The 13,274-nt window shown below is 38.5% G+C and overlaps 1 protein-coding gene across 14 annotated transcripts in view; it reads right to left on the bottom strand.

Moving 5' to 3' along the window:
- Nucleotides 1-13,274, bottom strand: part of GPHN (gephyrin) — a 628,070-nt gene that overhangs the window by 28,847 nt on the left and 585,949 nt on the right. For all 14 annotated transcript variants that reach the window (XM_030319344.1, XM_030319345.1, XM_030319348.1 and 11 more), the window contains one exon: nucleotides 4,719-4,806. In XM_030319344.1, the coding sequence (XP_030175204.1) occupies nucleotides 4,719-4,806 (88 nt within the window). The remainder of the gene's footprint in view (nucleotides 1-4,718; nucleotides 4,807-13,274) is intronic.

The raw sequence follows: 13,274 nt of genomic DNA, 5'->3' as shown, positions 1-13,274 counted from the left end.
GAGAGACAGAGCATGAACGGGGGAGGGGCAGAGAGAGAGGGAGACACAGAATCGGAAACAGGCTCCAGGCTCCGAGCCATCAGCTCAGAGCCTGACGCGGGGCTCGAACTCACGGACCGTGAGATCGTGACCTGGCCGAAGTCGGACGCTTAACCGACTGCGCCACCCAGGCGCCCCTATTTTGCCTTTTTTTAAAAGAAATAAAAAATAAAAAATGAAGTTTCCTCATTTATGAATGAGCTAAGATTTTTTACGATCATGCTACTTTCTATGCTTATTTCCAAATATTTTATTGTTGCTTTGAAAAATTAGGCAACTAGTATTGTTTCTCAGGTATTCATGATCCTATCTTAAAAAAATTTTTTTAATGTTTATTTATTTTTGAGAGAGAGATAGAGACAGAGAGTGATTTGGGGGGGGGGGGTGTGGAGCAGAGAGAGAGACACAGAATCCAAAGCAGGCTCAAGGCTTTGAGCTGTCAGCATAGACCCTGCCGCAGGGCTTGAACTCACGAACCGTGAGATTATGACCTGAGCCAAAGTTGGACACTTAATCAACTGAGCCACCCAGGCGTCCCTCATGATCCTATCTTAATTGAGGACTCAATTCTTTTTTGACAGCTCTTTTGATTTTGCCTTCTAAAGATCAGATCTAAATTTAGTAAAAGTTAAAAATTTCAGAATATCTTTTACATCTAAAACTGTCCCTGAAATTTCCTAGAGGGTCCCTAGAAAATCACAAAGATTTCTTCTTTAATCTTACAAAAAGATATGTTAGAAAGATTTAGGTTTCTTCGATATGTTACCATTGTAAGAGGTTCATGGGTGGGGAGTGGCTGTCATATCTGAGAAGACATGCTCAGTGTGCCCAAGGTTACATCCATATATGTGGAAGTTCATGTAAATAGTTTAGAAATTGTGTAGAGATCTGGCAATGCCTTACTGCCCATATATGTTTGCACTCTCAGCGGGAACACATAAAAACTTTTATGAAATAGTTACATACTGTATCTCAATGGAGAATTTTACTTATCTTCTATTCTGAAATTATTAGTTATAGCAACACATTAAGTACAGCCATACAGTGTCTGTCATCTTTGGAAAGTTTCTGTTTTACTCTAATGCTTGCTTAAAGGCTCTGCTTTTTTTGTACCTGCAACAAAGACAGATTCAGAGCACTAGGGAAAAGGACCTTCTGACACTTCAATTTGAACTTCTGACACTTCAAAGAATAGTCTCTTGGGTACAGGCACCTGAGGTGATACAGCTGAGATAACTTTTATATAGTACCAGTAGACTCTGTCAGGAGTCCCAGGACTCTTTAGAATAGAAGCAGATGGCTTCATGAAAGCAGACTGCTAACCCAAATATAGCAGAACAAGAATGACACAGGACTGAAATAAACAATAAGTGAAATTTTATTGTATTTATTTGTTTGGAATACTGATTAATTTTAATAGTCTATTACTGTATGGCTCTAGATTTGCAAAACAAAGTCAAGAAGGCCTATATGGTTAATGAACACTTTTGCTGTTAAATAATCAGGCCAAGCCTTTGAAACCAGCCTTTTTTGGTGATCAATAATGATCTTTATGATTATTTTGATCATATGAGATAGGAGGGAGACACTGTCAGGAAAAAATTAAGAGACTTTCAAATAGACAAAAAAAAATTACTGGGTGTCCAGTGTAGTGTATCCTCCTTGGTTATCTGTGCCTTTCATTGTCTTTGAGCTATTTTACAATCCTGTAGGTTGTGAAACATTTATAGTAATGTAATCATTCTTTTAAAAATGTTTATTAATTTATTTTGAGAGAGAGAGAAAGAGACAGCAAGTATGGGGGAGAGGCAGAAAGTGAGGGAAAGAGAATCCCAAGCAGGCTCCGTGCTGACAGTGTGGAGCCTGACGCAGGCTCAATCTCACGAACTGTGAGATCATGATGTGAGCCAAAACCAAGAGTTGGAGGCTTAACTGACTGTATAGTACTCTGCATAGTAATGCATATAAATTCTTTAGTTTTCATAGCAAAAAGCAGATACTATGTACTTGAAATTGTCAGTATTTTACAAAAGTAAACACTTGGGGGCAGAGGGAGGTGGAAATAGGAAAAGATTTTGAGGGAAGCAACTGTGGAAGAGCCATTTTTTCTTGGCTGAGAAGAGGATTGAGGTCTGTGGGTCTCACAAGCATTAGGAGCTCCTTCCCCTTGCCCTAAGGCTCCCAGCCTCCCCATGATCTCAGTGTGTTTAGCAAGTCCCAAAGGAGCAAATAACTGAGACCTAATGGCACTAGAGAGATGCTCTAGGTGTATCCGGTGCAGACTGGTGACCACATGTGTCTTCCTGATCTGCTGTTGGCCTCTTAAGCCCTTTATGGTTTCTTGGCATAATCCTTGGAGTGGGTGAGTTCCATAATGGCTTCAAAAAATTTCTTGCCTGTTCTGTAGCATAGGTGCTCATAGTAGGATTTAAGTTGAATTAAGTAAATAAATTTCTTGCATACCTGAGTTTCTGCACACAAGATTCATGCTTGTTACATAATGCTTTTTGGATCTTTCCTTGACCTTCCTGCCTTTTCAGCGACTGGTTTTCAGGCTTAGCCCTTGGGCTGAAGCAGATGTTCTGTTTCTTATGCTTTTCTTTCCTCCTGCCACTGAGTACAACTGAAATTCTTTTTTGGCAACTAGAAGGTTGGCAGGAGTCTGCAGCACTTAGGCTTTATGTCTTTCTTCCCAGTTCCTTTTTTGTCTCATTCCCACTCAAGGAGGAAGAAAGGACAATTATTAGCTCCCATGGAATACTATGGGATGCCTAGTTCCTAAAATCTCCTCCCTAGTAAACTAAAGGTTTAGTGTAAGTATTTTACCATACAGATAGTAAAATAAATAAAACCAATGTGCTTTACTATATTGCTTCTTTATTTTTAAGTTCCTAGGAAAAATCACATATTTGTGAGCACTAATAAAGAAGGTTAAGGTTGAGAAGTGTTCTGTCCTTACCAGAGTTGAGTCACAATTGCCAAACCTATGTATGTTATAAGCTAGTTGCTTTCAGAAATATTGGAGAAGACAAACTTCAGGTTTGTCAAACAGGTATTGTTCTATAATTAAGCTCATTTGCAACCAAGATAAATTATACATGAAATACTCCCTGGAAACAAATTTAACATTAAGTACTCTTTTTAAAAATTTTTGTTTTTAATGTTTATTCATTTTTGAAAGAAAAAGAGAGAGCACAAGCAGGGCTGGGGCAGAAAGAGAGAGAGGGATACAGAATGCAAAGTAGGCTCCAAGCTCTGAGCTGTCAGCACAGAGCACGATGCGGGGCTCTAACTCACAAACCATGAGACCATGACCTGCCAAAGTTGGACACTTAACCGACTGAGACACCCAGGTGCCCTAACATTAAGTACTCTTAACTTCAGGGTTTGCTCTTGTGTTACCACAGGGAGTTTGATGGTAATGAAAACAGGCTGAAAATTATTTCTTATAGCTCTATGACAATGCAGACTTCAGCCCTGGCCTTTGTGATCTCAAAAGAGGTCTGTAGCAATTTGCTCCACCTGGGGCTAAGGACTTCTGTGAGACGCTAAGACTAACCTAGCCATCTGTCTGCTCTAAGGAGAATACCTACCCACACTTCAACACTTTCATTCTTGGATGTAATCTGAGATGGTTGTCGTAGACTGAGATCCTCTATTTTTCTTCTATGGTTTTTGGCCACTTAAGGGCTGTTTGTAAACACTCTAAAACTAGTTGTGAATGAAAGGTAGACATTCTCTATTCACACAACTGAATTCTGCTAAAGAGTAAGGTTATACATTTAGGCAGTTTTATAGCTAGAGAGGGCAGATACCAAGAACAATCATATATATAAGATCTAGCCAAAAATTAATTATGCTCTTGGAAAATCTGAATTTTAGTAAAAACTGCCATTCTGACAATATTCTTATAATTTTTCAGTTTAGTCATTAATATGAAAAAATAAAAGATGGAAAGGGATTATAGGTCAGTAAAAACATTTTTGTTCTGAAATATTTTTGAGCCAAAACATCAGGTTGGTTACTGTAGTAAAGTATATTTTGCTTTTATAACATTATTCAGTAGTCCCAATAATCATCATGAACCAACACATTTCATTAAGATATATAAATTTAATGATACTGGGACACTGGAATTAGGATTTTTAAAAGACTAAGCATATATTTTATGCAAATATACTTAGTCTTATAAAATCCTATATATGCTTATATATATATGTTTGCATTTTATTTCCTTCATTTATTATGATTATGAGCCTTATTATTTGTCAAAAGGGGCAATGGAATGCCTAATTCTGTCTTTCTTCCCTCTGGGAAGCTAAGGGTTATCAGGTTTGGAATACGTGGCAGGGGAGGACAGGATCTTGGAGCTTTATCTTGGGGTTAAATATCATGTATAAAGGAAGTCCTAATGTTATAGCAAAGTTGAGCAAGCAAAGAAACAGAAATCTACAGGGGAACATTGGAACCATTTTGCATGCTGTGGGATTCTCCAAGTTGCTCCTGATCTACCCATACTGCATCCCTTTTAGAATGCCCAGAAATTTCTGAAGCCCTAGGGATTTCCAGATTTGTGCAGGTCTGGTTATGGGTAACAGATATGTACCAGACTTTAGTTAATAAACCATATGCAAGGACATTACAGCAGATAAATTTTCATGAATCCCATTTTTTCATACCTTTTCCCCCATGGATACACCCCCTGATGTGATGATGACATCAGCACGACTGATACCCTCATTCAAGGCATTGAGTAAGTCATCTGGGCTGGAAAGAAATAAAGACAAATAAGTTAATCATAAGGACAAGATTTTACATATGAGTGCCAACTTAAAACTAAACCACTTTATTCACTGGGTAGGCATTAACATAGGTAGCATTATACTATGTATGAAGTGGCAATCAAAAAGGTCTCTGTCCAATAGGAGCCTAAGTCTTACTGCAGAGAAAGGACATCATAAGTGCAGAAATAGTGGCTACTGATAATTTCACAGGACTTTTTGTTCTAACAAGGAAGAGACATTGAGGTGTTGGTAGGCTGTCTAACCATCTCAGTTTGCCTAGGATAATCCCAGATTTAGTACTGAAAGTCACATGTCCTAGGAAATCCCAGGCAAATCAGGACAGTGCGTGACCCTAGATATTGGAGAGGTCACACAAGACTCTTTAGAGGGGATATGACTTAAGTTAGTTAGACCTTGAGAAATGGGCTGGATGTTTACAGGTGGAAGGAATGAGAAAAGGCTTTATAAAAAAGAATATCAGCCTGCAATGCAGCCTCACTGGGGATTAATATGGAGAAAATAAACTGTCTAGAACAGTCATGTAAGTCTATTTTCCATTTGAGTCTGAAAGCAGGAAAGACCAGGGTCTCAGCTCAGACAATTGGGCAGGAGGATTTCCCTCTTACTCAGTCTTTCTTCTATTCAGGTCTTCAGTTGATTGGATGAGACCTAGCAACATCAGAAAGGGCAACCTGCCTTACTGATTCAAATGTTGGTCTCATCCAGAAACACCCTCACAGGCACACCTAGAATAATGTTTGGCCAAATGTCTGGACACCTGATGGCCCTGTCAAGTTGACATATCAAATAAACCATCAGAGTCAGACTATGAAGGGCCTGTTGACCACGAGAAATTTACCTTTATCCTCTGCACAATGGAACATCTTTAACATATTAAATAGGACAATGACATAAGCAGGTTTGAGATTTAGAAACTGAATTCTGTAGGAGTCTGGGGGAACTAGCATGGGCAAGGGCAGTCAGGAGGCTTCTGCAGTGATCAGGACATGGGGTGTCAGCTTGGGGAGCAGGTTGTGATGGAGACTGAGAGAAATGATATACTCCAGAGATATTTAGAACTTAGTATTGGATACGGGAGAGGGGGAAGAAGGAGAGGTCAGGGCTGAACCCAAGTTTCTAGCCTCGACAACTACAAGGAAGGGAAGGGAAGGGAAGGGAAGGGAAGGGAAGGGAAGGGAAGGGAAGGGAAGGGAAGGGAAGGGAAGGATGTAGAATGACTGGGATAGGATAGTATTTTGGAGGGCCCTTAAGCTCAAGAATTGGGACTTCATCTAACAAGAAAAGGGTGGTGGTGGGGGGTTCCTAGAAATATGAAGCGGCAGTAGGTATTTATTGGGGAAAAAAGGGTAGGAGAAAAAACTAGGAAGACAGAGACTGTATGAAATATTCTGAGAGGGTAAAAGGACAGGATGAACATCTGGAATTGAAACTAGACAGATTCCTGATAGTCAACTGAAAAGACAAATATACAGGACCATTGCTTGCACAGGTCAAAGGCCTGGGAAGAAGAGGTGGAGCAAAATCAAGAGTATATCCTCTGGATGTTAGAAGGGTTACAAAGGCATACTTTGAGATTGATAAAGCAAGAAATAAAACAAAGTGCCAGGCATGAGGGCTTATGGGCAGATGGGAAGGCAAGGGTGAGCTAAAAAGAACTATCTAGTTACTATCTGAAACTATAATGCACTGCACTTGCATTCCTCTTTAAATGACAGAGTGCAGGAAGGGAGGCTTTTGAGGAATATCTGTCTAGCAATACCCTTGTTTTCTGAGAACTTCTTACTTGTGCAGAGGGGATGTTCTCTTTCTCTCCCCTGGACATTCAACATGCACATCGAAAAAGGGAGCAATCCTAGCTTCTGCTTTTCTAGTTCTAGTTCTAGTTGAGGCCTATTTTGCTCCTGGGTTACATGAGATAGCCCTACATCTTCACATAAACCCCTCCTTTTTTTTATTATATGAAATTTATTGTCAAATTAGTTTCCATACAACGCCCAGTGCTCATCCCAAAAGATGCCCTCTTCAATGCCCATCACCTACCCTCCCTCCCTCCCACCCCCCATCAACCCTCAGTTTGTTCTCAGTTTTTAAGAGTCTCTTATGTTTTGGCTCTCTCTCCCACTCTAACCTTTTTTTTTTCTTTTTTTCTTTCCCCTCCCCCATGGGTTTCTGTTAAGTTTCTCAGGATCCACATAAGAGTGAAAACATACGGTATCTGTCTTTCTCTGTATGACTTATTTCACTTAGCATCACACTCTCCAGTTCCATCCACGTTGCTACAAAGGGCCATATTTCATTCTTTCTCATTGCCACGTAGTACTCCATTGTGTATATAAACCACAATTTCTTTATCCATTCATCAGTTGATGGACATTTAGGCTCTTTCCACAATTTGGCTATAGTTGAGAGTGTTGCTATAAACATTGGGGTACAAGTGACCCTATGCATCAGTATTCCTGTATCCCCTGGGTAAATTCCTAGCAGTGCTACTGCTGGGTCATAGGGTAGGTCTATTTTTAATTTTTTGAGGAACCTCCACACTGTTTTCCAGAGTGGCTGCACCAGTTTGCATTCCCACCAACAGTGCAAGAGGGTTCCCATTTCTCCACATCCTCTCCAGCATCTCTAGTCCCCTGATTTGTTCATTTTGGCCACTCTGACTGGCGTGAGGTGATATATGAGTGTGGGTTTGATTTGTATTTTCCTGATGAGGAGCGATGTTGAGCATCTTTTCATGTGCCTGTTGGCCATCCGGATGTCTTCTTTAGAGAAGTGTCTATTCATGTTTTCTGCCCATTTCTTCACTGGATTATTTGTTTTTTGGGTGTGGAGTTTGGTGAGCTCTTTATAGATTTTGGGTACTAGCCCTTTGTCCGGTATGCCATTTGCAAATATCTTTTCCCATTCTGTTGGTTGCCTTTTAGTTTTGTTGATTGTTTCCTTTGCTCCATAAACCCCTCCTTCGCTTAAGCTAGCCTCATGTTTTTTTGTTAACTTGAAATCAAATGGTAGCTCAGTGAGATAGCATATATTTCCCCAAATTTCTCTTGGTAGTGAAGTTTTTTCATGTCCCTTTACCTTAATGCACTATTTGATGGGGGAGGGAGGGAAAGAGAAGGAGGTAAAGGGGGCGGAAGAGAAGTAGAAGATTTGTAACTAGAACATCATTTCACTCTTTTTCCAGGGGTGACAGAGGTAAGGAGAGGAGCTTGAGATTCATCTGAGAGGCTACCTTCAGTTCTCTAAGGCTCTGTAAGAGATAAGCCAACTGGGAGGTAGTATAGCACAGAGATCAAGAGTACGCTCTAAAGTCAGATGCCTGAGTTTAAATCCTGGGGCTACTACCTGTTAGATGGAGAACCTTGGACAAGTTGCCTAACTTCTCTGTGCTTCAGCTTTCCTTCTACAAAGTAGAGATAGTATAGGGTTGTTATGAGGATTAAGTGACATAATACATACAAAACAGTTTATGGAATAGTATGCAGTCCAAACTAAGTTTTAAAAGAAAGGTCAGTTGTTATTATTGCTGCACTACTGACAGAAGCTTATCATATAAACACACCTAACAATCTGGCAGAGTTCAACTTTAGCATGTTTGACAGTATAGGAGAATATTCATGACTAAAACAGAAGAAAATCATAGTTTGGGCCTCAGATACATTCAGAACTACATGTGAAAAGTCTAAATGGCTCAATAGCAAGCCAGGCCTGGTTCCGGCCTAAATAGTTTCATCTAATGTTCTCTTACTGGATCTGGATAAAATTCTCCTCTTCAAGCACTGGCCTGTCAATGAAGGTACTGGGGGTTGTTTGGCTTTGGGAAGCAAGCTCCCAAGGAGAAAACACAAAAATAGAAGTTTGAAAAATGGCTCACATGAGGTTCAAACTACAAACATAGGACTCTTTAAAATCATCCACTTAATTACTTATGCAGCCGAAAAGGTACCCAGGTATTTAATAAAGTTAGGATCTATGTGTAAAACACTTAAACAACTTAAAAAAATCCCTTTCAAAGTTAAACACATTGGGCAAACCTCTTGGAAGAATTATATTCAATAATGGATGTATTTAAAGTATTATTTTAAATGTTCATTTATTTTTGAGAGAGAAAGAGAGTGTGAACAGGGAATGGGCAGACAGAGAGGGAGACAGAGTATCCAAGGTGGGCTCTGCACTGACAAGAGACAGTCTGATGCGGGGCTTGAACTCATGAACTGCGAGATCATGACCTGAGCCGAATTCAGACGCTTAACTGACCACCCAGGGCCACCCAGGTGCCCCTAAAGTATTTTTGAATTAAGTATTTTGTACAGGTTTTTCATCAATCTTTTTCATTTTGTGTTAGGGAAAAAGATAGGAACTTATCTAGTTGTGTTAAAATACTATAAGATACGCACATATTGGGTTCCTGATTATTGCATGCCTAGAGCTCTCAGACCCTTTATCATTAGGGTGAGTCAAATGGTTGGAAAAAGGAGTAAATGGAAAGAATATAAACACAGGTTGATGTAGAATGTGGTTCTGGTGAATGGACAATGAATATCATCAACAAAATACAATTTTGTGTTAATATAAAGAGATATTAGCCAATTTCACCAATTTTATAATACGTAATTTTAGCATGTCAGCTCTAGAGGATTATAGTAAAGTCCTTGGAAACAAAGCAGCAGTGACATGCACATCTTCATGGATTAATCTTTGTATGTGGATAAAGGTCCTGGGATAGGCCAGCTGATGATGCAAATAAAAACACTTTCAGTGAATTTTTTCTTAATGATTGTTTTTATATTATCTGGGGGAGATTTTCCCCCCCCTATTTTATAAAACTGCAGAGTCATCAACTCTCCACATGAAAATTTCTAATTTGCAGAAATAAACTAAGAGGGATTTAATGCCAAGTCCTTACCATAATTTATTATGTTTCAAAGAATATTGTCAATGTTGCTTTCTACTCTGCTGCTCGTGTATTCCTGTGAATCTTAAGGTTGGAAAGGCCTTTGCGGGGGGGTGGGGTTCATTGTGTTCAGTATCACAGCTGGGTGCATTCTTTGGGTCTTTCTCTTCTCTTTCTCCTTCTGCCCCTTTCTTTGACTCTACTTTCTGTTGCATACTTCTGTGCCTGGGATCTAGTAAGAGATCACAGCTTACTAGAGGGACAGGTACAAATGTACGAAAACAGAGGATCTATGACTTCATTTATGTTGTATACTATAACTCCACTTATTACTTCACAATCAGTCTGTGAGGTGGATTGGACAGGTATTATCATGCCCATTCTACAGAAAAGGAAAGTAATATTCAGAGCAAAGTAGTGTTTTAAAGGTAGAGTAGACAGCAATAAGCGGCAAAGCTAGAACTAAAACCTCTGGATCCTCATTATGTGTTTATTCCATCCTACTGACTAACCAGACTGACTGTCCAGTTTTTTCAGGAGTATGAAATGTCATATGAGGAAAATTCTCATGAGAATGGGCCCTTGTGCAAAAGCACCAAATAGAGGATGTTAAGGCAAAAAAGTGAGAATCTGCCTATGCTGACTAGAAAAGTACATGTGGGGACATGTTAGTATAATTCTGGGGAATGAAATAAATGTGATTCTTAATCCTATATTTAGATGGAAACTAAGTAAGATTTTGACTAAACATGACTTTATGGGCTTGTTTACAAGTCAGACATTTGCTCTCTTTTTTATGATATATACTGTTAAATTAATTAATTAGTTAATTAACTTACTTTGAGAGAGAATCTCAAGCAGGCTCCATGCTCAGCACAGAGCCTGATGTGGGACTTGCTCCCATGACCCTGGGATCATGACCTGAGCTGAAATCAAGAGCTGGATGCTTGACTGACCGAGCCACCCAGGCGCCTCTCATATTATATTTTAAATGACAACATATTTCCAACATAAGATAATAGCATAACACCCATGTATTCATCTCTCAGATTTGACAAATGCTGATATTTTCCATTTATTTCACATTCCCTCTCTGTCACCTTTTTATTTTTAAGAAATAAAAACAGATTTGCTTTCTAAGACTAGGCAATTATCTGAATGATAAAAGGAATAGGTAACAAGTATTATAATCGTGGATATTACAGTAGAATAAAAACAATTCATGATTTTCTCAGTTGTGTTAGAAAGAGCATGGTATATAATTTCCTGAAAGATGGGAGAGTAAAACTAAAACATTATAATCTGATCCTTTAATATGACTGTATATATCTCACATGTGTTTTTCATATGACATTACTTTGTACATATTAGATAATTTGATATTTAAGAAATAAAAGTAATGACAATAACATGTATGTTGTAAAAGAACTATGCGCTTTTGGGTGCCTGGGTGGCTCAGTAGGTTAGGCATCTGACTTCAGCTCAGGTCACGATCTCATGGTTTGTGGGTTTGAGTCCCGCATTGGGCTCTCTACTGTCAGTGCAGAGCCCACTTTGGATCCTCTGTCTCTCTCTCTCTCTCTCTCTCTCTCTCTCTCTCTCTCTCTTTCACTCTCTGCCCCTCCTGTGCACACACACTCTCTCTCAAAAATAAATAAACTTAAAAAAAAAAAAAGAACTAGGCATTTTCACAGCTATGTGTTAATTTCATCATTCTATGAGTAGGCACAGGGAGAGAGGGCCCTGGGGTTCACAGAGGTGGTGAAAGGTTCAAGGTTACCCTATGTTCATTCTACTGTTCTTTTAAACTACAGTAATATTCACATAGTGAAAGATATTTTGTTATATACAGTGTGCCTTCAGATAAAAACTGTTTATTACTCTAACCTAAATATATAAATCTTATTTGTATATGTTAAATAGAGATGATAAAAACCCAACAATTTGTACTTTTAAAATCTGAACTATCTTCTCAGCATTGCTACTGGAGGGGATACTGGATTAAGCAGATTATGTTTCCTAGGTATATACCCGTAGCTCTCCTTTTCTCAAAGTGCAGCACATCTTAAAGGAATATTGTGATATCATTTATTTCTTCATTAACAACTGCAGTTTTAATTAGATTTGAATGGTGATTAATAATAATTTCTTTGAAGATAAATCTAATACTAGCATTAGTCTGGATTTACTAGCACTTTCTATCCATTTTCACTTGAACTATTAAGTAACTACCCACTGTTCTCTTAGAGTACCAATATTATATAAAAGTATTCTACAAGAGAGCTGATTTAGAACAAAAAGCTAAAAAATGAAGTACTATGTGACAGAAAATAGAACTATTAATTGAAGGTCTAGAACCCAGTTTTGTCTCTACTGCTAATTAAGATGACTCTGAAAAACAAACATCACTTTTTGGGGTCTCATTATCCTCACCTGTAAAATAAGAACATTTCGACCACATTCTTTCTATTTCTAACATTCATTGATTTAAATTACTTGAAGCTAAGTGGAATATAGTTTAAGCACAAAGGTATCATTCTTTCCTTCCTTTCTCTCTCTCTTTCTTTTTGCATTTCACTAGAACACTGGCAGCTTGCCATTGGTGCTCTGCAATTCATGAGCTGTGATTTCTGTGCCTTTTACCACTTGTGATCCTTTTTTCCACTACAACCATGTTCACCTAATGGCCACACTACCCTAGCAGCCTCCTGCAGGCTGAGAATAAATAAAACTCTCAGTAGGCAAAGGAAAATACCAGCAATCTAAGAGGCCAGCATCTGGAGGGTGGTAGGATAAGCACAATATTTAGGACAGATGCTACTGAAGTAAAGCTGCTGGGGGAAATAAATAATTTTAGCAGCAATAACAACAAACAAAGCACTAATGGAGATAGACTTACAACATGAAAAGGATGTTCTGGAATGGAAAACATGATTTTCAAATTTTAAAATTTAGTAGATGAAGGTGGAGATAGTGCCTGGTGCAAACTCTGTCAGTGGCCTGAAAGCCCAACTGGCAGAAAAACCTCAAAGGAATGTACAGAAATACAAAGGGAGGGAAGTCAGTGCAGGAAATAATAAGAAAATTGGAAGACAGAGCAAGAGACTGTAGATTACCAATAGGAATTCCAAAAGAAAAAAAGGACCCAATGAAGGAAGAAAATTTCATTTATTTGAAAACGTCTTGGAAATTTAAAAACATGTACTGAGTTCAAGACAAGATTGCCAAAAAATATAAACCTAAGAATGTCTTGGTACAATTTTGTAACTTCAAGGATAAAACAGAAAATCTTACCAGCTGTCAGACAGAAACATGGGGGTTATTAACAAAGGAAAATAATATTAGCTTTGGACTTCTTACCTACAATACCCAAACTGCAAAACCATAGATTACCATAAATATACTCTGAGAAAAAAGGCCTGCAAGCTCTAAATCCTATACCCAGTCAGACACCATTGACCTATAAGGATAGAAGAATCATATTTGTGAAAATGCAAAGATTCAGATAATAAATCAACCAGTAATGTTTTGGAATA

This window comes from Lynx canadensis, chromosome B3 (assembly GCF_007474595.2).
Source record: "Lynx canadensis isolate LIC74 chromosome B3, mLynCan4.pri.v2, whole genome shotgun sequence".
Classification (NCBI taxonomy): domain Eukaryota; kingdom Metazoa; phylum Chordata; class Mammalia; order Carnivora; family Felidae; genus Lynx; species Lynx canadensis.
Note: the sequence above shows the minus strand (reverse complement) of the source record. Positions and strands in the feature narration are given on the sequence as shown.